Below are 27,362 nucleotides of genomic sequence, written 5' to 3' on the forward strand. Positions count from 1 at the left end.
TCATTCAAATAAAAATATAATTGGCAAATTTTCCATTCATTCTCATCACTAGAATGTGTGCTGATATAACATATAAGGACTTCCACCATGGCCCGTGTTACGAGCATAGCTAGATTCGGTTTTCAGAGGTGGCCAGCCAGTCCTCAACCAATCAGGGTAGAGTATGGCCGTAGTTATGTTATGATGTTTAGTTATGATGGTCAAAATAAAGGTTTTGAGAACCACAGTCGCTCTGAATTAAGAACGTCTGCTAAATGCCTAGATTGTAAACTACTGAACTCATAAAATGTCACAGTCTCATAGTAAATCAGTATCATACATATCCTGAAGCTGGAGAGGTAGGCCTACCGATATTCAGTGATTGGGTCTAATGATCAAAACGAGAACATTATAATGGTGTAACAAATCTATAAAAAAAACTAAACATTTCCTCACTGTAAGGCCAGTAAGGTACAAGATGACCCCCGGCCACTTTCATTATCACTGAATACACCTTTAAGTGCAGATGCTTTCAGATTCGATATGGACTCGAGGTTTTATGATGGCAAAGCTGCAGCCTGCAAACCAACATGGTCTTCTTGATGACGTTAGAACAATAGGAAGATGTGACTAAAGTGGACGTACTCGTTTTCCGCTGAGCCTCTTGCCCTCGTAGATGGCACCCTGGGGTGTCTCCACCAACACAGACTGCAGGGAGAGAAGGGACAAACCAGGAGATGTACGTTAGTAGATTTGCATTTGCCGGGCCGCCATTTGCATGTCTAATAAAAGTAAAAATCAATCAATGGACCAGACATTTTTTAAGTTGCTTGATTGAATATTTAGATATTCAATGAAGCAATTATCCTTTTTTTCCCTTTTTTTTCTGTGTGCTATTTTCACAACTTCTCTGTTCTACTTGACACTAGGGCTGTCACGATTATGACATTTTACATGGCGATTATTTGTCACGTGATGATTTGTCACTTTTTTTGTCACATGATTTGTCACTCAAATAATTGCGATTAACGATTTAATTGTGTTTCTGTCGCTGACAATTACATTTCTGTTTGGCTTTTAGGCTTTGAAGTTGCACCTGGCAGATATGACACATAACCTAAATATACAAAGAAACTACTGACATATTTGACAACCTTATACTTAAAAAAGAACATCGATAGTGGAAATAGCCGATCTACAAGCTCACAACGCGTCGCGATGGGACGCGTTGTGAGCTTGTAGATCGGCTATTTCCACTATTTTCGACTCGAAAGAAATATATGAACATTTTTCAAACATGGAAACGATTAAGACGATTATGAAAAATTATCACGATTATGTCAAATAATTGCGATTAGACGATTATTATGTAATAATTGTGACAGCCCTACTTGACACACACGCACACATCTGAGCACACTGTACACCAGGGGTTCCCAAACTTTTTTGTCTCAGGGCACCCCATACATTTTGTTTTTAATCCGAGGCACCCCTACATTATAATTTTCACTCCCAGCACCTTATATTTATAGCATATCGTCGTTGTCGGGTGGAAACCTTGTATTTCCAAAACCGTTCGTTTTGTATTTATCATCTATAAAATGTACTAAACTAGTGAAAACAGCAGATCTACAAGCACACAACATCGCGAGGCGTTGTGTGCTTGTAGATCGGCTGTTTTCACTAGTTTTGTGCGACGGTCTTGTATGATGAAGCAGGGCAAAAGACGTACACATTTGAAACTTGGAGAAACAAGGTTTCTGCCCGACAGTGACGATATTTTAGTGATTATGTCGTGAGGAAAACATTGAGATAATAGCCATTTTGGTTAGAACTGACTGAAAATAACTTTGTACTTCAAGTTTAAAATTATACTAAATAATATTTTTTCAAGTGTCCAAATAAATTCCAAATATTATCAAATGATCTCGCGGCACCCCTGGACTGCTGTCACGGCACCCCAGGGTGCCCCGTCACCCACTTTGAAAACCCCTGCTGTACACACACACCTTGAGTGGCAGGAAGGAGAGGGCGTGTTCTATCAGCAGCCTCATCAACCTCTTGGAGTAGAAGATGAACTCATCACGGTTTGTCTCCTTGTTCCTGCATGAAGGGCGCGCACACACACACACACACACACACACACACACACACACACACACACACACACCCCCCGAGTACATGGTTTAGGTTTAGGTTTAGGTTAGTTTATTTTGGTACCATTTCAGACAGTTGATACAATGCATACAGTAGTTATTAGCACATTCAAAACAGTCCAAAAAGGTCCAAAAAGGTATAGGCGGAAGCCGTAGCTTATATTGCCTACCCCATTTAAATTAAAATATCAAATGTTATGTTAATGTTATTTGAATTTACAAAACTGAAAAACAGAAACAAAACTTTTAGTAATTCCATTTGATTTTTTTAGTCCAAAAAATGAAGAACAAAACAGTTCAGTTTGGCGCTATATCATGTGGCGATATGGAAATATAGCCACGATTTAACACCAAACTCTGCCACTTAAATAGTTATAAATAATAAATAGACACAATGCCATATGATAAATACACTTACACAAAACATACATACAATGCACATGTATATGCAGTATATACATGTGCATCAATAAGACTCTGACCCACTATTGTACCAATGTTATTTTAAGTTTATGCATTTATTACTGTTTTATAATAAATGCATTAGTATATATTTTAAGATATTTTCATATTAACTTATCATAATTTTTTATATCTATTTTTCTTTATAATTTGTTACTTATATTGCAATATTTTTATAGTGTTTTGTATTTATTTATTATCTTGGTTTTAAACATGAGGATAGGGTTGGAAAAAATGATAAAATAAAGAGAGGTAAAGATAGAAATTGCGCTCACCTGATGATGGTGTGCAGGCCGCGGACCTGTGGTGTGTTCCCTATGACGCTGAGGGTCTTGGGTAAGGGCTGGTCTTGGTGGGCCGAGGCCAATGCTGACCTGCACGCACGCACGCACGCACGCAAGCGCACACACACGCACACACACACACACACACACACACACACACACACACACACACGTGGTGATGATCATGAGTGCTTGACATCATGGCACACTACTGTAGGTCTGCCCCCACTAAATGAGATCTTTGACTCAACATACCGACTTCGTCGCATAATTGCCTTTTATCAAACAGTGCAATGTCTGTCACTATTTGGAAATGTGCCTGAGATTTGATAACCAAAGTATCCCAGGAGCTCAATCAATTCTAAAGATTTTTAACCCATTCAAGGTTAGAATTATTGAATGCTTTAACCAGTGAAAAATAGCAGATAGATCTGCCATTTTTGAAAAAGTCGTGAAAATGTGTGCAAATCTTTGAATATATGTATTTTCAAAGCTAACGTTTGTAACTCAAATTTTGCTTCTGGGTGGTCCCTGGAACTAGATATTTTGAGATGGGGGTCCGTGGCCAAATAAATATAATTTTGGGGGTCCTTCACATGAAAAAGTTCGAGAACCACTGACACAGTAGTCTCTCAAGAACAGACTAACTGAGCTCCAGTTAAGTGAAAAGGACCTTTTCTTTGACGATGGCTGGCCAGATTGCTGACGTAGAAACATGGGTTTTTCTAAAAATCTTAGAAGGATTCAAAAGACACTTATAGAATCGGGTCAAAATTCAAATTTTCACGATTTTTCAAAAATAGCAGATCTACAAGCTTGCAGCGTGGCACTCGGTGCCGCGCTGTGAGCTTGTATATCTGCTATTTTTCAATAGTTAAAGCATAAAATAATGATACACAATATAGTGTACCTGTTCTGAATGGGTTAATGACAACTGTCTCAAAAAGTCTCGAGACCCAGCCAGCAGTATTTGTATGACAAACTCAGGTGGGGACAGTCCTGTTCCACGGGGCTGTTGTTGTTGATCACAGCCGTGGACAAAATCTGGACTCTTCAATCATGAGGCCTTCCAAGACTTTTCCACACCAATGCAAAACTTAAAATGTGCTTACTGTGGGTGGGATGCAGGGAAGTTAAGTCAATTCTTCAGGACTCATGATTGCGTGAACAACGAAGGAAATGAAAAGTGAAGGTGAAAAAGTAAAACAGTCGGTTGTTTTACCTTTCTCACCTTCAAACAATAGTGAGGAAGAGTGTGTGGGGAAGTTGTTTGGATGACCTGGCAACAACAACACAGGGATATGGTGGCGTTTTACCATCAACCATTTACACTGTGGCTGCAGAGTTGAATATCATTGTTGTCGGGTGGAAACCTTGTATGTCCAAAACTGTTAGTTTTGTATTTATCGTTTTAAAAATGATCTAAACTAGTGAAAATAGACGATGGCGATGCGAGGCGTTGTGTGCTTGTAGATCAGCTATTTTCTCTAGTTTTGTGCAATAGTTGAGAACAACTGCTCCCACTTTTCATTTTGTCTTTACTTTACGGAAAAATGTACAAATTTGAGACTTGGAGATACAAGGTATCTGCCCGACAGTGATGCTATGGTTAATAGCCACTTGCAACCAACCGAGTTGGGAAGTTACAAGGGCCACGGTTTCTAGATTTTATTAGTGTACTTACTGTCTGTCATATATTTTTATGAGGTTCAGATTTCAAGTGGCTTCTCTGGTCCCATATCAGATTCAATTGTTGATAATGTAATTGAAATAATGAAGGAATGAGGAAAGATCATGTGAATATCACACTTCTGAATAAACACTTCTGATGCTGTGAGTGTAAACTATTGTACATTAGTTTGTTTTAATAATAACTGCATACTAGCTGAATGCCCTGTTTTGTTGTTGCCAGTGTAGGGTTAGTTTGAAAAGTCATGAATTCAGACAACACAGTGATTACCATCGCCTTCAAAATATCATGAAATCCCATTACCAAAACCAAGATGCAAAGCAGATTCATGTTGGAAATACCTCTTAGCACCCATTATTAGGAAAAGGTTTGTTTAATTTAGTCGTTGTTGTGTACGTACTGTACTGTACTGTACTGTACTGTACTGTATATGCAATGTTATCACGATAACATCCATATATGGGGAAAATAGCTCTGGAATCTCATATTCTACTAAAATAAAAATTAGACATGCTTTTGAGACTACAAAATGGAGGAGGAGATGCAGGCAGGGGTGATCCTCACATAAGCCAGCGTTGCTTCCTCTGGAGGACAGGTTGACAGATATTCATTGGGCGAGGCGAAGAAGAAGAGATGAGAGAACAAAGAACCAAGCCAAGGGAGGAGAAGATGCGACCAGAGAGAGAGGGAATAAAAAGACAAACAGAAGGAGTAGGAGAGAGAAAGAAGACAAGACGGTTAGAAACATGGAACGTGAGCAGCCGCTCGACATCGCTACGGGGCCCAAATCACTGGAGCATGATGGGATGGATCCACCAACCAAACTCACCTGAGAGAGCACAGCGGGCGCCATTTTCACAACCATTAATCCCACCTAACCAATCCTACACCCAAAGCTAGTGTCAAAAGTGGATTTGCAAACTCTTCAAACTTCCAACTATTTTTTTTTTAAATGATAATTTTTAATCCCACGTTTTTGTAACCCATTTTTCTCCCAGTACAAATTGCCTGAGCTGTAATCCTGGCCGCTGCTCTCCCTCTGCCAACCTGCGGAGGACCCTCGAACTGAGCTCATGCTTCCTTCGGTACATGAGGAGTGAGCAGGCCGTTTCTTATCACCTGACAGGGGGGGAAGCTTCCCTGGTTGGACGTAGCACATGGAATGACCACGTTATTCCAACCAGTTCCTTTCCCCTCCATCAGGCGCCCCGGCTGGCCAGGGGGAGGCAGTATAGAGACCAGGATTACTGTATGTTTTTCACCAAAGGTTCACAGCACAGATACATGCCGACTTGGTTGTGAGAAAATGGCCCCTGTCTGGTCCTCTAAGAGGACAGAGCTGTCTGGTCATCTCTTAGGCCTGGCTGGTCCTCTAAGAGTAGGACAGAGCTGTCTGGTCATCTCTTAGGCCTGGCTGGTCCTCTAAGAGGAGGACAGAGCTGTGATGGGCCCCTCATATTATAAAGCATCAGAGAAAATGATGTGAGGTTATTTCTGGAGCTCAGCGTGCTACAGAACTTCACTTCCAACTTCACATCACTGGAAATAAACGTGTTGGCTAAACGTCAGCTTCCAGCCGGTGGTGACTTGATCAGCAAACAGCCAACAGCAAAGACAAAAGGAAATCTGACAGAAACGTGTCTCAAGGCAAAGGGATATTGGAACGTGTTGCACGATATGTGACAGAATCACATAATCTCAAAACAGTGTGTCTTTATGACCCAAAAGATGCAGGAGGAGTGTGTAGGAGTTTCTGGCAGGGTTGCTGCTCAATAATAACTTGAAGTATCGTAGGGCTGTCACAATTATTACATAATCGTCTAATCGCAATTATTTTGCATGAGCGTCATAATCTTTTCCATGTTGAGGAGTGTTAATATAGTTAAAAACACTTTAAAAAAGTAGTGCAAATAGCCAATCTACAAGCTCACAGCGCGTCGCGATGCGACACGCTGTGAGCTTGTAAATCGGCTATTTCCACTATCAATGTTCTTTTTTAAGTATAAAATGTGTCAGTAATTTATTTGTATATTTAAGTTATGTGTCATATCTGCCATGTGCAACTTCAAAGCCAAACAGAAATGTAAGTGTCAACGACAAATACACAATTAAATCGTTAATCGCAATTATTTGAGTGACAATTAATCGTCATGTAAAATGTCACAATCGTGACAGCCCTAGAAGTATGTGTCATTTATTAGCTTGGTGGCTTTGAGCCGACCGTCGTTGAGAACAACTGCTGCCACTGCGTGAAAGCAGTTGCGCGTTGGTTGGTATTTCATTTTGTCTTTGCCGCTGCCAAAACCTTCTGAAAAGAGAGCGTGAGTGACAGCGCCACCAAGAGGAGGAGCACAGAGGAGCAGGAGAGTGGGAGAAGAGGAGGGCCAGGGGGCGGGGCAGTCGTACCTCACTGTGATCTCACGCTGAGGGAGGGTCATACAGAATTCAGCCAGTCAGGGGGAACACACACACACACACACACACACACACACACACACGCACACACACACACACACACACACACGCACACGCACACACACACACGGAGTGAGAGAAATTAAAAAACAAACACAAGTCACAACTCAAAAATCAAACGAGCCATTCCAATGAAACCTCACCGCCACGCCACCCACAGAGAAAACTTCCGTAACCCATTGAGACCTGAGGCCCCATTCCACAAATGACTTCTAAATCAGTAGTTCTCAAACTTTTTCGTACCAAGGACCCCCAAAATGATGATGTATTTGGCAGCGCCTCCTCCCCTTCCCCCCATCTGCAAGTGTTTTGTGCCAGGGACCCCCCAGAAGAGAAGATTTGTGTTAAACAAAAATGTACATTCAATTTACATTATTCATTGTTCATCTATTTTTCAGCCCAAACCCTCTTCTCCAAGTTTCAAATGTGTACGTTTTTTAGTGAAGCAAAGCCCTGCTTTCATCATACAAGACCGTCACACAAAACTAGTGAAAACAGCAGATCTACAAGTACACAACACGTCACAATGCCAGGCGTTGTGTGCTTGTAGATCGGCTGTTTTCACTATAGTTAGTTAATTTTTTAGATGATTATACAAAATGAACGGTTTTGGACATAGGTTTCCACCCGACAACGACGATATACTGTTGTAGCTAAAATAAAAAAATATACTACTGCTTTTACGTTTTTAGCTAAAATCGAAAATGATACCGATGCTTTCACGGTTTTAATAAGATTGATTTATTTTCAATTAAATCCTGACTTGGGACTCCAGAACCTCCACTTCTTGAAAAAGTGTTCAATGGTAATTTTACCATTTCCCCACAGAAAACAAAAGTGTTACTCACGTAACATTCAAGAATAATAAAAAGAGAAACAACGGCCTAGGAACCCGGCAGCTCATTGGGATGCAGGGTACAGACTGTGAGCGCGCGTTGGTCTACGTTACGACGCCCAGAAACCCGTCAGCTCATTGGGATGCAGGGTACAGACTGTGAGCACGCGTTGGTCTACGTTACGACACCCAGGAACCCGTCAGCTCATTGAGATGCAGGGTACAGACTGTGAGCACGCGTTGGTCTACGTTACGACACTAGTTCAATAACAAGGGCCAGTGAGCACCACAGGCATTCAATTTAACATTTTGCATATTGCCTTAGTAGTAAAAAGGCATAAAATGTGGGAGTCTATTTATATCTGGCCATAGGTAGAAATCCCATCTTCTTGGCGGCTCTATGTTCACTTGCCATAAACTATAAAGATTGAGCTCAGTAGAGTGCATAGTATACCCCTGCCAACACGATGCAATTGGGAAGATAGATCTACCTGAGGTATGTTAATAATGATTGTCATTTTGCCCTTGATCTAGAGCAGGGGTTTTCAAAGTGGGTGACGGGGCACCCTGGGGTGCCGCGATGGCAGTCCAGGGGTGAGGCGTTGTGTGCTTGTAGATCTGCTGTTTTCACTAGTTTAGTACATTTTATCTATGATAAATACAAAACGAACGGTTTTGGACATAAAAGGTTTCCACCCGACAACGACGATATGCTATAAATATAAGGTGCTGGGAGTGAAAATTATAATGTAGGGGTGTCTCGGATTAAAAAAATATATTTATGGGGTGCCCTGAGACAAAACAGTTTGGGAACCCCTGATCTAGAGTAGACCTTTTCAACCCAAAACGTAATAATCTCTTTGGGGCAGCCGACTATCAACCAGCATTTGTCCTCAGTATTGATCTTGATAAAGACCTTTACAGGGTTCCCACACATTGTAACCAATGAATTTCCAAAACCTTTCCAGAATATTTAACCCAATTTCCAGGCCTATATAACAACTATTCAGCCCAATAACGAGCCTCTTACTCCTATGTGCAACGCCCAAAGAAAGGCAGTGCAGCAAACATAAAGCATAGAATGGTGATACAATGAGTGTTTTCGTCACATACCTTTACGGTAGGCTGCAATCACGACTGTTTGGCGAAAAACTACTTGTTACATATCTTGTGCAATTTTATACATGTTTTAGAACGTCAATAGCCAAAAACAATGCATAGCCTTGATCAATTCCCAAACTTTTCCAGTACTGAAAAAAAATAAATCTAATTTCAAAATATTTCCAGTAATTTCATCATGACCCAATACGTGAGAACCCCGCCTTTAACTCGAACCTTTTAAACCCCAAATAATCATACAGTTACAGTAGGTCTGATGATCATCCCACCATGTTTCATGAAAATCCGGGCTACCATTTCTCAAGGTATATTTTACCAACAGACAAACAAAACAGAACGTGGGTGAAAACATATCCTCCGACCGGCACCGTTTGTATCAGTATCATGTAAAAAAGAAAAGAAGATAAAAAAAATATACAGTATATCGTCACTGTCGGGCAGAAACCTCGTATCTCCAACCTCGTATCCCCAAGTTTCAAATGTGTATGTTTTTTCATAAAGTACAGTAAAGCCCTGCTTCATCATACAAGACTGTCAGCAGATACAAATAGGTCAGCAGATCTACAAGCACACAAGATCGGCTGTTTTCACTAGTTTCAATCGTTTTAAAAATGATAAATAGAAAACGAACGGTTTTGGAGATATAAAATCAGTGTTTGTTTGAGTCTGGCTCATGTCCTGCTTGTCAGCCCTGGCTCTTCAGTCTCCACACTACGTGGAGAGAAAATCCTACACACGACAACGTAAAAAAAAACGATTCTCCTGTCTCTATCTTGTTATCACAGTAAATTACAACTGAACATACTCTCCATTCCATAGACCAGTGTCACACGCACACGCACACACACACACACACACACACACACACACACACACACACACACACACACACACACACACACACACACACAGAGATGAAGGGATTTGAGTGAGTGAGATGGAAGTTGTGACTGACAGGCCTTTAGCAGGAGCATGACAACATGTCATGCTTGGTGTGCTGTGTGCATGTATGCATGAGAGTGTGTGTGTGTGTGTGTGTGTGTGTGTGTGTGTGTGTGTGTGCGTGCGTGCGTGCGTGCGTGCGTGTATGCATGAGAGTGTGCACATAACACAGCTTTCAGAGCATATTGCTCTGTGCACGAGTGCAGGGGCGTCATAAGGGGGGGAAAGTGGGACTGAGGTACTAGGGCCCAAGGTGGTGGAGGGGCCTTAATTATTTTATACTTTATCTATTGAAAAATAGCAGATCTACTGCGAGCTTGTAGATCTGCTATTTTTGTGAAAATGTGTGCAAATCTTTGAATTGTTTATTTTTAAGCCAACATTTGTAACTCAAATTTTGCTCCTGGGGGATCCCTGGAACTACATATTTTGAGAGGGGGGCCGTGGCCACATGAAAAAGTCCTTCACATGAAAAGGTTTGAGAACCACTGACATACACATATTTTTTCAAAAATGGCAGATATACAAGCTCACGCAAAAGCACAAAATAATGAGTAACTAGCCCTTACCCGTTCAAAGATATGAGCTCCTAAATGATGTGCAGTGTGTGGGTTATGGGATGTGCACTGTGCACACAGTATATGAGGGATGGAAAGTAACTTTAACTGGTGCTTGCATGATAATATGTAGGAGAATCAATGTAAGAAATACTACCATTACTACCATTTTAAATCTACCATTTTAAATCATGGAATCGCCATGAATGAACCAATATCGTACATGTATCGTATCGTCAACCATGTATTGTGATGCGTATCGTATCGCTGTTAAAATGTATTGTTACACCCCTACTATTCACGCATGTTTAGTATACACCAGGGGTCTTCAATGTCTTTCAGGCCAAGGACCCCTTAGTTGAGAGAGAGATGAAGCAGGGACCCCCACAACCTTTTCATGGATTCCATGTAGTTTCATTGTTTGAATTGACAGCACGATCGTCAGTGTATTTTGGATTCATGTCAATTTGTGTTTTCAGATATTTAACCACTTGAAATGTCAATACTTAACACTTATGTTGCAATGATTTTTTCTCTTCAATGTCTTGCGTTGCCATGGTTACCATAGACTTCCATGTAATTGTGCAATTGTGTAAAAAGTGCACGCCCATGCCTAGATGATGCACCACGTGTGTAGATGCTGTTCACAGCTTTCAAACAAAAAAATCCGCTTGGAAATCCGTTCAGGCATTCATGATTTATGGGCCATTATGTTTTCTTCAGATGTAAACAAACATGGCTGCCATGTTTGAAAGAATGGGTTGGTATGGGGGTTAAACATGCAATTTCGCGATCGCGATCATGCCTAATACATTTCTGGAGGTCCAAATTTTTTTTTTGAAAAAAAATATTTTGAATATTTTTTTTTTTTTTTTTTTTTTTCAAAAACGGCCCAAACTCGGGAAACTCGGGGTTGGCACAGCGTTGGTATCAATACAAACTCGGGAAACTCGGGGTTGGCACCAGATGTGTTAACTCATACCTCGCGATCCCCGTAGAGACCGTAGATTTCCCGCTGTACCGCGCTGCCATGCCCGTAGAGCCCGTAAAGTTTAATTAGCTTTAATCATTATGAAAGGATTAAAAGTATTAGCGCAGATTTTCGCTGATTCTGGCTCTTTAGGCCCGCCCCCCTAACTGTATCCGGTCATTTCCGGTCTGGACCGGATCCAGCTTTCCGTATCCAGTCTGAGCCTGGGCCATAGTCCCGCCTCCATTGGTTTACTGTGTAACAGAAGTGGAAGCTACTCGGCGATGGAATGCTCGTTTTTCAATCGGATTTTTGCGTTTGGAAACTTTGATCCAGTCTCTACACGCCTGGATTATGATCCCCGCACATATCGTGCGTTTTGTGCGCGAACGTGTCCACGTGTTACCATAGCGCACAGTTGGCTTTTTTCAATGCTTTTTCATGTAAACACTGGCTGATAAGCAGAGATACAGCGTGGCAACGGATATGTCTTTTTCAATGGGGTTTTTTGTATTCGAAAGCTTGTCACCGAGTCTACACGTCTACTAGATGAGTCGCGCACAGATTGTGCACGATGCGTGCGCGTGCCCACGTTAAAAGGTAAGGACAATTTGGCAGCTGCTTACTACAGCTATGTTTAAAATGGCAGAGAAATTGTTAATAAACTTGACCTTTCACTCTTAGTCAGCTCACAACGCCTCGCAGCACGAAGCTTGTAGATCTGCTATCTTTGGCTATAGAATATGGATTGGACGCTAGGGTTCAAGTGGTTAATATAAAAAAGGAGAAAAAAAAGGATTATGTATACATATAAAAAAAAATATTTGGGGTATTGAACCATTCGGTACGGGGCTTTTGGTTCGGCACACATTGAGAACAGAACGATTCTCTTTTTAATCAACTTTGAACGAAGTGTATGAAGGAATCGGCACAGGGAAACACACGGAGAGGGGAACACATACAGTTACAGTACATACACACGTTCATAAAGGTGAACATACCTGCAAACCCATGCACGTGCACAGCACACAGCACACAGCACACAGCACACACACACACACACACACACACACACACACACACACACACACACACACACACACACACTTACTCAGCTTATCCTTATAAATGCCTATGGCAAATCTCTAAGGTTGCTTGGAGCTTGTTCTATGTGCAATTCAGTTGAAATTACTCTGTTTCACCACCAGAGGGAGCTGAAAGCCAGGACTAAACTTGGTTCAAAATGTTCTTAGATTTGAAATAGAATAAGAAAATAAATCCCCTCCATCTGACGCTGGTCATTTCAGAAATAGTAAAACACTAAAATACAGTAGAAATGTAAGAAGAGTTTCGTAGATGAGGCCCAATCATCTTATTTTCGTGTTTTACCTTCAGCAGCCTTGTTTTCCCTACTTCATGCTTAAGACAGAAACACTTAGGGTAAGAAATCTTTAAAAAACAAGGAGAGAATTACAGACACTTTTAGGCCTGAATGTCTATTGATCAATCTGTGGAGAGCCTGAAGACATATCGTCATTGTCGGGTGAAAACCTTGTATGTCCAAAACCGTTCGTTTTGCATTTATCATTTTAAAAATGATTTAGACTAGTGAAAACAGCCGATCTACAAGCACACAACGCCTCGCGGTGCGAGGCGTTGTGTGCTTGTAGATCTGCTGTTTTCACTAGTTTTGTGCGACGGCCTTGCATGATGAAGCAGGGCTTTGCTTTGCGAAAGAACGTACACATTTGAAACTTGGAGATACAAGGTTTCTACCCGACAACGGCGATATTTAACAGTGGTTCTGTAAGCCATCATCATCAACCATTCACTGACCCATGATGTTAGGGGGCATTAAGGTCAGGGGTCAGAGAAGACGGGCCTCATTGTTCAATGTCCAGACCTCGCCTAAACCAGTGGTTCTCAACCTGTGGGTCGGGACCCCCAGGAGGGTCCCCAAATTGTTTTGGGGGGTCCCCAAGATGACTTAATATGCAACATTGTTTTCTCTCTCAACAGTCAACAAACAAAAGTGTCTAGAGGGTACAGGTATATGCACATTTCTAAAGTGAGAATTTAAGGACTTTTTAATAACTCTAAAATGACAAATTCAACTATTGTGAAATATTAGAGGCAGAAGTTGTGAAAATAGTTGTGAAAATAGCCGATCTACATGCTCACAACGCCTCGCAACGATGTAGATCTGCTATTTTCAAAATAGAACCGTGTTATTCAAAATGTAATGCCTCAACTCTTAGTGCTCGTCAGGGTGAGGGGGTCCCCAGTTCAAATATGATTTTTAAGGATCTCGCCACTCATGAATGACAAGGAAGTAGAACCCAGACAAACCCAGGGCAGCACCCTTTTCAAGCAAACTCTGGTTACGAAACCAAACTTTGTGAGAGACACGAGGTAATGAATGATGTTGTGTGCTGTCCTCCTACCTTCTCCAGCTGACTGTGGACGTGCTGAACGATGAGGTCCAACGCTACAAAGTTCTCGCCACCTGGAAAGTAAACATACACACGGCACAATAAACCAATGGCAGGGTTTCTCATCCACTTGGTGCAAAGCAAAACGTGTTACTTCTAAAAGTTTCAAATTAACATTCCAAATGTCAATGTGAGTCATATAAGGCATCTTTTGGGCCATGACTTGACTGAAATTGTTAAGGTTTAAGAGAATATATCCAATACTAAAAGACAGCACAAGTTACATTACATTACTCTATTAGCAGGGTTCCCACACATTTTTACCAATGAATTTCCAAAACCTTTCCAGAATATTTAACCCAATTTCCAGGACTATATAACAATAATTCCGCTCAATAACAAGTCGCTTACTCCTATGCGCAATGCCCAAAGACATGTAGTGTATGCCAGTGGTTCTCAACCTTTTCAGGCTGTGACCCCCGAAATAATCATGTTTTAACTGGGGACCCGGCACCCTGACGAGCACTAAGAGTTGAGGAATTTTGTATAACACTGTTCTATTGTGAAAATAGCAGATCTACTTGCTCACAATGCCTCGCGTTGCGAGGCGTTGTGAGCATGTAGATCGGCTATTTTCACAATTTCTGCCCCTAATATTTGACAATTTGGCCCATGTTTAATTTGTCATTTCAGAGGTATTAACTAAATCAATAACCAAAGACAATGCATAGCTATTTTTTCCAGGACCCTTGATCAATTCCAAAACTTTTCCAGTCCTGGAATTTTTTTTCTTCTTCTAATTTCAAAATATTTCCAGGAATTTCATGCCCGTGGGAACCCTGTATTAGGATATACAGTAGAACTCTGATCCCACTCGACTTTAAACCTTTGCGCTGAATGCAGCAACATTAGCTTCCGAGTTCCGACTAATGGAGAAAATCTATTATGTTCTAAATATATTCTGTCAACTGGCTACTGCTTTCAAACTAATGGCAGTGAAACCCAGCTAATGAATGGAACTAATATTGCACAGTAAATGCGGTTTCATCCAAATAATTCTTAGTCTGTATGAGCTAGTGGTTGCATACGAGTGTTCTTTCATTACACCGGATCAAGGAAGCAATGCTATAACCAGTAAGACTCCCTAAATCGGGAGATAAGTGACCGCCACGTCGCATACACAAACTTTAGAAGGCAATGGTAGCCAATCAGGAGGGAATATGGGAAATGGGACAGATCCATGTTGATGACATGACTGTAGAGATACTGTGTACCGCTTTGTGTGATTTTAGGGCAAAATCTGTAGGAGCGGTGTCCAAAAAATGTGTTTTGCAAAAATCGGCCTGATGGTGGCGCTAGAAGAGGGCCATGTGAGAAATCAGGTTGGACATGTCAAGACTTATTCAAAGAGCAATAGCACCAAATTGGTATATTTGAGTTCTAGGCTTACAGTATTTGGAGCTTGACTGTCATACCTATGTAAATACGTGGGTAATATGGTTGTTGTTTTTGAGCGGTGGTCACACCGTCTCCTATACGTGGCCGTGTGTGTATGCGTCCGGCCGTCCGGCCGTCCGTCCGGCCGTCCGGCCGTGTATGTAGCCTCAAGCCTGCAGTACCTTTTCTGACCAAACATGTTAAGGGAGGGGCGCTGTTTTCAGGCCAGGCCAGGCACACACACACACACACACACACACACACACACACACACACACACACACACACACACACACACACACACACACACACACACACACACACACACACACACACACACACACACACACACACACACACACACACACACAGGGGGGAGGGGGGGGGGGGTTGGTGGGTAAGAGGGTGCTGTTGAGACTAGCCTGGGGGGGGGGGGGGTGGGGGGGAGGTGACAGAATTCATAGATCTAGAACACATAGAATTCATAGATATAGAACACAGAATATGTACAGTACAGTACAGTTAGGTACAGTAGAGTACAGTATACAGTACAGTAAACCACCGCTCAGTTCACACGGGTGTGATTTTATAAATACACTTAAATTATTTTTGTAACATCGAATTAGGAAAGCCAACATCATAATATCTGTGTCCACTGTTTTTGCAGATTGTGGACAAAAGTCCAGTCTCAAAGCCATCATTAAAAAACGGGATCGAAAAATGCTATTGACCGGATCTGTAGGTACAGTAGGAGTGTTGACTGAATACAAGTTCCTCTTTCTGGTGGACATATTTTAATTTTCTGACCAAACTGTGGGGGTTCTGAGTGTCTTCCCTCCGTGGAGAATAGGCTTTTATGCCCATTTAGGCCTAGAATTATTGAATGCTTTAACTATTGAAAAATAGCAGATATACAAGCTCACAGCACGGCACCGAGTGCCGCGCTGTGAGCTTGTAGATCTTCTATTTTTGAAAAATTTTTTTTTTTTTTTGCAAGTCTTTGAATAATCTATTTAAAAGCGAATATTTGTAACTCAAATATTTGCTTCTGGGGGGTCCCTGGAACAAAATATTTTGATATGGGGGTCTGCGGCCAAACACTGTAATTTTGGGGGTCCTTGACATGAAAATGTTTTAGAACCACTTATTTAACGGAAGGCTTTAGAAGTCGGGTCAAGATCGGGTCAAAGATATTCAAAGACTTCCTTGGTATGCCCAAAACTCAAATAAAAAGAGTATAAAAAAAAAAAAGATATTCAAAGACATTTTCACGATTTTTCAAAAATAGCAGATCTACAAGCTTGCAGCGCGGCACTCGGTGCCGCGCTGTGAGCTTGTATATCTGCTATTTTTCAATAGTTAAAAGCATAAAATAATGGTTAAAGTGGTTAAAATCTAACGCGACTCGGGCGCGTTCCTGGTGGGTTAACGAGCGCTCGGAGTTCTCCTTACCGCTATGGACCACGGCCAGGCCAGGACTGGACAGTGAAATGCATTGTGTAGTATTAATAACCATCCCACTGACCTCTGGGCACCACTATATCAGCCACCTGAACCGTGGGCTCAATGTACTGCTCAAACGCAGGCTTGACAAATCTATTGTACTGTTTGATCACGCCGCTGATGTCACGGCCGCGCTGCGTTATGTCCCTCTTCAGCCTCCGTACCAGCCGGATGTCCGAGTCGGTGTCCACGAACACCTTCATGTCCAGCAACTAGAGGAGGGGAGGGGAAGAACACAAACACCTTCATGTCCAGCAACTAGAGGAGGAGGGGAGGGGAAGAACACAAACACCTTCATGTCCAGCAACTAGAGGAGGAGGGGAGGGGAAGAACACAAACACCTTCATGTCCAGCAACTAGAGGAGGAGGGGAGGGGAAGAAGACCGAGAGAGAATCACAAGGCAGTTTGTGCGTGCGTGCGAAGGCTACATTACAACCTAGGACATACATGTCAAACTCAAGGCCCGGGGGCCAAATCAGGCCCGCAAATGAATTATCTTTGGCCCGCGGGATGATATTTAATTAGTATTAGAACTGGCCCACTGGTATATAAGTCCCACAATGCACTGCGAGTGCATTGGCAAGTATCACAATCCCGCGTCTTCACTAATCATCAGCAGCGGAAGTCTATTGCCTGTGGTCAACTTTCAGCAACCCCTCTCCCCAGAAATAGCTAAACGAATGCTGAAAACAGAGGTTTTCAAGCCAGGTGGGAGGCAGAGTACATGTTCACGGATGTAAAGGGCATAGAAATTAATGCAACTGATTTTGATTTACTTTCTCATTTGACTATTTTCAGTTTTCAATGCATGCAGTTTAATTTCTGCATTTATCTTGCAATTAAGGGACATATTTGATTTTTGAAGGAAAATTACTTTTTTGCCGCTCAATAAACATTGAACCAGTCCGGCCCTCGACTTGTACCAATTTCTTAATTTTGGCCCACTGTGTATTTGAGTTTGACATCCCTGACCTAGGACAACTGTTTATTTTAATTTTTTTTTTTTTTTTTTTTTTTTTAAGATTTGTTTTGGGGCTTTTTTGTGCCTCTATTTGATAGGATAGTAGTCTGACAGGAAATGGGGAGAGAGATGGGGAATGACATGTGGCAAAGGTCGTCCGGATCGGGAATCGAACCGGCAACGCCAGCAGGCATCATTCATTGCCTAGTATGTGGTATGCGCCTTGACCACTAGGCCAGCGGGCGCCCCCCCTAGGAAAACTGTTACTTTACGCAACCGGAACAAAAGTTGTACTGACTCTGACCTCTAAGCACTTTTCCAGAGAGGGTTGCTTGTGGCACCCTTTCTTGCTTTTTTATTCTTCATCTATTTGCACTGACTATGGACACTTATTTTTGGCCCTGCACTGTTGGGTTGTGTTGGTAGAATTGAGTACTATTGCTGTGTTGATATGGTGGTGAGATATTTGTGTTGCACTGACTAGCATTGACTGTTATGAACACTTTTTGTTTGGCACTGCTTTGTTAAGTTGTGCTTTGAGTATTGCTTTTTTGTGTGTGACGTGACACTTATGAGCGTTGAATATTTCTTGGTCACTTTATGTTTATATTCTTCTTTTTATTGTGCCTTGCTTTTTTTGACCGTACACAACAGTACTCTTTTTGTACTCTTTGTAACTTGTAACCTTACGCTGCTGTGCTGCCTCTGGACAACTGAATTTCCCCCGTGGGATAATAAAGGTATCTATCTATGTATTACACAACCCTGGGCAGGGCACGTTGCAGAGCTCTGAGCTTACGCAGAACACTGGCTAGTATTGTTCGCAAAGAAACAAAAATACAAAAGAGGCACAGACAGACTGCACGGCCAGGCCAGGCCATCCACTTATTTTTTCTCTGTACCCTCTTTAAAGAGCAAGTCAGATATCCATTCATCTGTCCGTCCGTCCGTCTGTCCATATATTCTCCACAGTCCCACTAAATGTAAACGCCGAGCTCAGCAAAACCAGTCAAAATGATTCAGCACTGCTACAGCATGAAAAAAAGTACCCGATGACAGATGAAAAAAAAAAAATCAAACCTCGGTTTGAAGTGAAGCGGTGAATCTTTATTCTATGTGTTCTAGAGCTTTGAAATCTGTGTTCTAGATCTATACTTTCTATACTTTTATGAATTCTGAATGAATGAATGATTTTGTCTGGAGGGCCGAATTGTCATGTGAAGCTTGACCAATCCTCAATTCTGCACGGGACATGTACAGGACAGACATTCTCACTCCTTGAGAATCTATGGGAATCCTCAAAAAACAGGTACGGGACAGACAAAGCCACTCCTGAGTTGGAAGCGGCTTTCACCGCTTCAAAAAACAAGAAAAATACAATACAATACAAAATAAAATAAAAACTGGGTTGAGTGATGTCAGAGAGAGAACGAGAGAGGAACAGAGAGAGGTTTGGATGTGAATGACAACGAGCAGGTTGGAAACAGAACAACGTGGTACAGGTATAACTCAGTCGCCCAACAAGCCGTTGGTGTCACACACACACTGGGCTGTAAATCTGCAGAACTGACCGACCGGATAGGGGTGGGGGTGGGGGGGGGTGGGGGGGGGGGGGGGGGGCATGTTGCCGGGTCAGCAGAGCTGTCAGCCAATAGGAGGTGGTGGATGAGGAGTGGTCTGCTGTCAGCCAATAGGAGGTGGTGGATGAGGAGTGGTCTGCTGTCAGCCAATAGGAGGTGGTGGATGAGGAGTGGTCTGCTGTGATACTTTGCAGAGCAAGGCCTCCGCTGTAGATCACTACTCTAACATGTACAACTCCAGTCCAGACCCCCCCCCCCCCCCCCCCCTCCCCCTCCCCCCAAGAAAAAAGCAGATGTGGGAGATTCCAGGAGCATTGTGGAGATATTCAGGCATGGAGCAGTGTTGACTGGTGGACATATTTACATTTTCTGACCAAACTGTGGGGGTTCTGAGTGTCTTCCCTCCGTGGAGAATAGGCTTTTATGCCCATTTAGGCCTAGAATTATTGAATGCTTTAACTATTGAAAAATAGCAGATATATAAGCTCACAGTGAGCTTGTAGATCTTCTATTTTTGAAAAATCTCGATTTGAATATATCTATTTAAAAGCGAACATTTGTAACTCAAATACTTGCTTCTGGGGGGTCCCTGGATCAACATATTTTGATATGGGGGTCTGCGGCCAAACACCTGTAATTTTGGGGGTCCTTGACATGAAAAAGTTTTAGAACCACTTATTTAACGGAAGGATTTAGAAGTCGGGTCAAGATCGGGTCAAAGATATTCAAAGACTTCCTTGGTATGCCCAAAACTCAAATAAAAAGAGTATAACAATGTCCAAAACCCTTTGTTTTGTATTTATCATTTTTAAAATGATTTAAGATAGTCACACAACACAAAAGACATTTTCACGATTTTTCAAAAATAGCAGATCTACAAGCTCGCAGCGCGGCACTCGGTGCCGCGCTGTGAGCTTGTATATCTGCTATTTTTCAATAGTTAAAGCATAAAATAATGGTTAAAGTGGTTAAAATCTAACGCGACTCGGGCGCGTTCCTGGTCTTTGAGGGTTAACGAGCGCATACTCTAACATGTACAACTCCAGTCCACACCTCACCCCCCCCCCCCCCCCCTCCCCCCAAGAGAAAAGCAGATGTGGGAGATTCCAGGAGCATTGTGGAGATATTCAGGCATGGAGCACCCTGATGCCTTGCCCAGTTAAAGGGCCAGTTCACCTCTGGGGCAACCAGATCTTATTTTATTGTTGTTTGGGACACGATCAACACAATCCTGAGTTATTTTTTTGTGTTCAATCTGTGTTTTGAGATATTTTAGTATTTCAGCATGAATGATGATGCATTTTGCATCATATGATGCAATATGATGACTCATATGATGCAAAATGCATCATCATTCATGCTGAAATACTAAAATATCTCAAAACACAGATTGAACACAAAAAATAAAAAATAACTCAGGATTGTGTTGATCTTGTCCCAAGCAACAATAAAATAAGATCTGGTTGTCCCAGAGGTGAACTGGCCCTTTAATGTTAACGCATGAGTAGTCTTGCGTGGCCAGACTGTTGCCTCCGCGATTTGCAAATGCTCCCGGCATACAGTCTGGGAGACGGAGGTTCTAACGATGTGTGCGAGATAAAGCGGATGTGACGCACCTGCTCCCTTTTTGGGGCGTAATTTCGTCTTTCTCTGGTGTTGTTGGTGTTACTTCCATGATGTTTTTTCAAATGTTTTCTTAAAAACACCTTCTAAGCCGCGGCAGAACCCCCTGAACCCCGGTACTGCCGTGCAATCAGCGTTTTATTTATAAACATATTTTAAAAAACAAACACACCAAATGATAAACAACGCGCGCGGGTCGTTCAGTGCAAGCCAGCAGGACGTGCACACACTACGTGTTTGGGCGGCCACTTACTTAGAAGCTGCTGCTGGCTGTATTTCTGCCGTTCATTTGCATGGAGCGAGATGGGGTAATCCACGAGAAAAAACAGCGTTCGAAAGTACATTACGTCCTCGTCGCACGCACATCGATCTAATTCCATGTATTCCACTCATTCCGAAGCCTTGATTTCGCCTGTCGTCTGGTCGGTATACTAGGGGGGATGGGCTAAACCAGGCTGCAGCACACACAGTGAAGGGGAACGTAATGGCCGCTCGTGGAGCCAGTGGCAGAGCCAGCCGATGACGTCATCAATCGGATCACGTGATCCGATTGCACAACGTCTCTTAAAGAGACAGAGCACGACCTGCGACTGTATTTTTCAAAAAATTATGATTAATTTCATAAATTACGGCGAAGTACGGGAATAGACGATTGGCTGAGGGGACCCAGTAGGAAGTCCGAGGGAGTGCGGCCAGGCTTAGAAGGTGTTAAACTATACGTGCATAACAAGAATATGCCACTCGACGGACTGTGCGAGTGTCCTCTTCTCCCTCTTAAAGACGTAGTGAAATGAAAAATATATATATATTTTTTTTTTCACATTTAAACACATGGGCTGCTCAGGTTTATAACATTTCTAGCTGTTGCTGCTGCCGCCGTTCACTCACGCTTTATTTTGAAGAGCCTCGGAAGCTTCGTGCGTGTGCACGTGGGTGTCCACTGACGATTGAGGAAGATAATCCCTTTGTTTACAAAAGCTCGCGAAACTAAAATCCAAACGGGAGCAGACCATCGCGATAAAGTGTCGCCGTGAAAACAATCAGATCTCTGCTTCCCTGGCGTTCTCTTCATCTCATTCAGAGATAAAACCCTTTTTATGTAGAATGGAAATCAATGTAACCAGCCTCTGCTATTTTCTCTCTCTCCCTCTCTCTCTCTCTGCTACGGGGTGACATATGGACTCGGGTCATTCAGAGGGCAGGCAGCTGCACGTACAGTTAACCCTTCGTTGTCTCGTTCAGGGACGAGTTTGGCGTGGTGACACCTAGTGGCCTTAACTCGTTACTGAACGAGTTTGGCCTCCCAAGTGTTAATGTTAACGCATGAGTAGTCTCGCGTGGCCAGAGTGTTTCCTCCGCGATTTGCATCCCGGCATACAGTCTGGGAGACGGAGGTTCTAACGATGTGTGCGAGATAAAGCGGATGTGACGCACCTGCTCCCTTTTTGGGGCCTAATTTCGTCTTTCTCTGGTGTTGTTGGTGTTACTTCCATGAGGTTTTTTCAAATGTTTTCTTAAACTATACGTGCATAACAAGAATATGCCACTCGACGGACTCTGTCTGTGCGAGTGTCCTCTTCTGTAGTCGTGTCCTCTTCTCCCTCTTAAAACTCATTCTTAGCCATTTACAATAGGCTTGTGCGCCTATACTGCCAGGAATTTTATTAATTTCCAAGTTAGCTTTAATCTAACCCAACAGGGATCATATTGTTGTAGAATGTAGTACTAGTACTATCCACTAGAGTGTGCCCAACGATAATCTCCTAGAGTCTGGACTAGCGAGTGGACAGCAGTAGACCCATAATGGCGGCGCCCATTGGCGGCCATTATGTCTCCCGGTCCGCCGAACGGGAGCTATAAAACACGATCCGAACGTCGTGCGCACGCCATTTACACTCGTTTTTGCTCTTGAGTGACCAATCTGTCAGTCCAGCCATTTTTTTCCGAATGAAAATCGGTCTAAATATGGTAAAGTTTGATAAGAAAAACGTCAACATTCAATGCTGTAAAAAGGCCCATTCTATGTTATGGCCGAACGACTTCCGGGTTACGTCATCGATGATGTCACTTCCTTCGAATATGTAACTTTAGACTAAAATTAAGCTAGAAAGGTCATTTATAGCTCAAAAAATGTCAAAAAAATACCAAAATGATCAGAAAATGATCCCCAAGGCGACGTTTGGCGATCTGGCTGCCTCACCCTCCTCAAAATGGCGATGGAAGGCGATTTGGCTGGCTAAGAGTTTTTAAAGATGTAGTGAAATGAAAAAAAAAAAAGAAATAATAATAATAATAATATATATATATATATATATATATGTCACGGTTAGATAGAGAAACGGTTAGATAGAGAAACGGAGCGCTTGTCGTGCGTCGCGGGGCGGAACAAGCGGTCGCTTTGACCCACAACAACGTTGCGTCGGCAGGAATGATAGCGCGCACCCCACGGAGGTTAGGGTTAGGGTTAGGGTTAGGCATAGTTTTACTGAGGTTAGGGTTAGGGTTAGAGTAAGGCATAGTAAGCTAATGGCTAAACACAGCCGAGCTGGGCTAGTAAATAAACGAAAGAGAGTCGCAAACGAGTGACGTCAGCGCCTGCACTAGTGAATGGCTGACTGGCTGTTGTCGCCATCTGGTGGTGATTGGTGTGTGGTGAACTACAAAACGAGCGCTCTTACCACAGTCTCACTGAGTTACCCAAAATGACTGTAACATATATATATATATATATTTTTTTTTTTTTTTTTTTTTTTTTCACATTTTAAGGGTATACCTGCACTCCGGCAGTCATAATATGTCTTCATATTATAGATATTATCTATCATTAGATGACAAAAACGTCCATAAAAGTCAAAATTTGAATTACTTCCTGAAAAATGCCAGTGGGTAGCCACACGCACACATGTGCACACTCTGGTATTCTTTGAAAAAAGAAAATGCTGTTTGAGACCCATCAGATCCCATGACAAACGCATGCAAGGCCACCCCCCACACAAAGGCTCAAACAAACCTCCCCACAAGCACTTTATTTATACCCCCCTTATACACAGTAATAGACTTCACTTACGACCATTATCAATGGATGTACAAATCAAACACACACTTCATCACGGCAGACAATAGCCGTTGGTAATAGAATTGCAGGATAATCAACTCTGCTGCGCTGCATACTCCCAGGGGAGGGAGGGAGAGTGTGTGTGTGTGTGTGTGTGTGTGTGTGTGTGTGTGTGTGTGTGTGTGTGTGTGTGTGTGTGTGTGTGTGTGTGTGTGTGTGTGTGTGTGTGTGTGTGTGTGTGTGTGTGTGTGTGTGTGTGTGTGTGTGTGTGTGTGTGTGTGTGTACGCCCGGGCAGACGAACCCTTATTGGCTGTGGTCTTCTTATCACCAAGGCCCAGCACGGTGCTGGCGCATCCATAGAGATAAATCACAACCAGCACAACTGTTTTGCCGATGTACGTAAATGTCGACTCGACACCCTCGTCCCCTGCCTTTATTTTTAATGGATCATATCATGTCACTGTCGGGCAGAAACCTCGTATCTCCAAGTTTCAAATTTGTATGTTTTTTTCCGCTAAGTAAAGCCCTGCTTCATGATACAAGGCCGTCGCACAAAACTAGTGAAAACAGACGATCTACAAGCACACAACGCCTCGCACCGCGAGGCGTTGTGTGCTTGTAGATCGGCTGTTTTCACTAGTTTAGTTCATTTTTGGAGTGATAAATACAAAACAAACGCTTTTGGACATACAAGGTTTCCAGCCACCCGACAACGACGATATCTATCTAATCCCTACCCACATGTGCACACACCAAAGCAGTGCACGTCTAAACGCTTGGTTGGAGATGCGTAGAAATGCAAGCTGGCATGCTCATACACACATACACACACACTGTACTGTAACAAACACTCATGCGTGCGCACAAACGTGGCTCCAGACAGACATACACACACGCGCGCAGATCGAAGAGAATAAAAGGAGCCTTCGAGAGTGTCATTAATAAACCCTTGAGCCCATTTCCTTCACACAAATATTGTCGACTGGAGTGCACGCACGCACGCACACACACACAAACACGCACGACGTGCACAGTGCACACACAAACACACACACACAAGCAGCTAGCTGCTCTCATTTCCCTACTCTGAATCACCGCTCCGGCGCTCCATTAATCAGACTGCCGGCTGTCTCGTGGACTTGGAGGTGTGATTAATCAGGCCTGGAAAAGGGTTAGAAGTAGAGCTGCAAACGTCTGATTGTTTTCTAAGCGATTCTTGCCAATGATTGCTTTTTAAATTAATCGAATGATCGAGAAGCACTTTTTGAAAATATGAATACAAAAATATAATAAGTAAATAATAAATACATAATAATAATAATAAAAAGCAAACCCACATGAAGAAAGAAAAAAGTGATTTGCGCACATTTTTCCACCTTTATGATAAGGTCATAACGTCACTGACGGGCAGAAACCTCGTATCTCCAAGTTTAAAATTTGTAAAAAAAAGAATCCGCAAAGCAAAGCCCTGCTTCATCATACAAGGCCGTCGCACAACAGTAGTGAAAACAGCAGATCTACAAGCACACAACGCCTTGCGGCGCGAGGCGTTGTGTGCTTGTAGATCGGCTGTTTGCCGCTAGTTTAAATCATTTTAAAAATGATAAATACAAAACAAACCGTTTTGGACATACAAGGTTTCCACGCGACAACAACGATAAGATAAGAGAAGACTGATAAGGCTAGAAGTAAGCCATTTACCATGAGAGGGAGTGGGTTGTTGGCTGATTTACCACTGTTTCAGGGTTGTGCCACGAGGCGAAGCGGAGTGCCAAACAACCCTGAAACAGTGGTAAATCAGCCAACAACCCACAACCCTTGAATGGTAAATTGCTTTTCTACCACTTCTACCATATAAATGAAAGAAAACACAGTTGTAACTTGCATTGATCTTGGAAATGTTACAACTGCAACACAACAGTGGGCGGGGTCCATGAGCCAACTCAAGGTTGTTGACTGATTTACCACTGTTTTAAGCCAATCAGAATCCAGTATCTGAACATGTGACCACAAAAAGTGGTAGAAGAAGCAGCTTACCTTTAGCAGCTCCTTGTTGGCGAAGGCCAGGATGCCCTCGAAGATGACCACGTTGGCCCCGTACACCGTTTTCTGCCATGGGAGAAGGAAATGGAAGGTCAATGCTGTGGCAATTCCCCTTTAATTGCCACTGACTGTATTTAGCAGCCGATTGTTTCCCCCTCATAAGTTTTAACACATCTGGTGCCAACCCCGAGTTTCCCGAGTTTGAAAAGTTTTTTTTCAAAAAAAAAAAAATCAAAAATGTTTTTTGGACCTCCAGAAATGTATTAGGCATGATCGCGATCGCGAAATTGCATGTTTAACCTCCATACCAACCCATTCTTTCAAACATGGCAGCCATGTTTGTTTACATCTGAAGAAAACATAATGGCTTATAAATCATGAATGCCTGAACGGTTTCCAAGCAGATTTTTTTGTTTGAAAGCTGTGAACAGTGTGCACACACGTGGTGCATCATCTAGGCATGGGCGTGCACGATCCGTGCACTATAAATTACATGGAAGTCTATGGAGACCATGGCATCGCGGGACATTGAAGAGAAAAAATCACTGCAACTTAAGTGTTAACCGACATTATTCACAAGTTTGAATTGCACTGTATTTATTGATTGTTGTAAAGAATTATATTTGTTGGAATTGTTTCTTGGAACAAAGACTCTGCCTTTCTACTTCAGTATTTTGCGTTTGAGCTTATTTTGAGTGTTTCCGGACATTTCTAGTATTTTTGAATAATATTATCAGTGTCTTTTGGCCAAACATTACCCGCACTTAGACCAGCGTGAGACAAATGCCACTAGCTTAGCTTCAAGGAACTCAAAGTTCCATTTTGTACTTGGCTGTTTATACACAGCCGGGGCGGCATAACTCAGGGGTAGAGAAATCGTTATTAGAGCACGAAGGGTTCCCGAAGGGTTCCCAGTTCGAATCCGGGCTCCCCCTGAGTTAATATCGAAGGGTCCTTGGGCAAGACTCTGAACCCCACATTTCTCCCGGTGAGCAGGTTGGTGCCTTGCATGGTTTCCTCCGCCACCGGTGTATGAATGTGTGTGTGAATGGGTGAATGTAATGCACAATCTCTGTAAAGCGCTTTGGATAAAAGCGCTATATAAATGCACCATTTACCATTTACACAAGCCACACCATTTTCAGCAAGGTTCATGTGCTTCATTGGTGTAGAGCAGGGGTTTTCCCAGAGAGAAAAAAAAAACAATGTTTTATATAGGGGGTCCCTGCTCCATCTCCCCATCAGTTTGGGGGTCCC

General features: G+C 42.6%; 1 protein-coding gene across 1 annotated transcript in view; it reads right to left on the reverse strand.

The window, feature by feature from the left end:
* The window catches only part of LOC308300657 (uridine-cytidine kinase-like 1), a gene marked incomplete at its 5' end in the record, with an annotated part of 79,264 nt that overhangs the window by 14,798 nt on the left and 37,104 nt on the right, over positions 1–27,362 (reverse strand). The window contains 7 exons of the mRNA XM_080744537.1: positions 625–687; positions 1,989–2,082; positions 2,873–2,971; positions 6,978–6,994; positions 13,914–13,975; positions 16,864–17,053; positions 26,100–26,171. Coding sequence (XP_080600663.1) covers positions 625–687; positions 1,989–2,082; positions 2,873–2,971; positions 6,978–6,994; positions 13,914–13,975; positions 16,864–17,053; positions 26,100–26,171 — 597 coding nt within the window. The remainder of the gene's footprint in view (positions 1–624; positions 688–1,988; positions 2,083–2,872; positions 2,972–6,977; positions 6,995–13,913; positions 13,976–16,863; positions 17,054–26,099; positions 26,172–27,362) is intronic.

This window comes from Nannobrachium achirus (genome assembly GCF_963921795.1).
Source record: "Nannobrachium achirus genome assembly, chromosome: 16".
Taxonomy (NCBI): Eukaryota; Metazoa; Chordata; class Actinopteri; order Myctophiformes; family Myctophidae; genus Nannobrachium; species Nannobrachium achirus.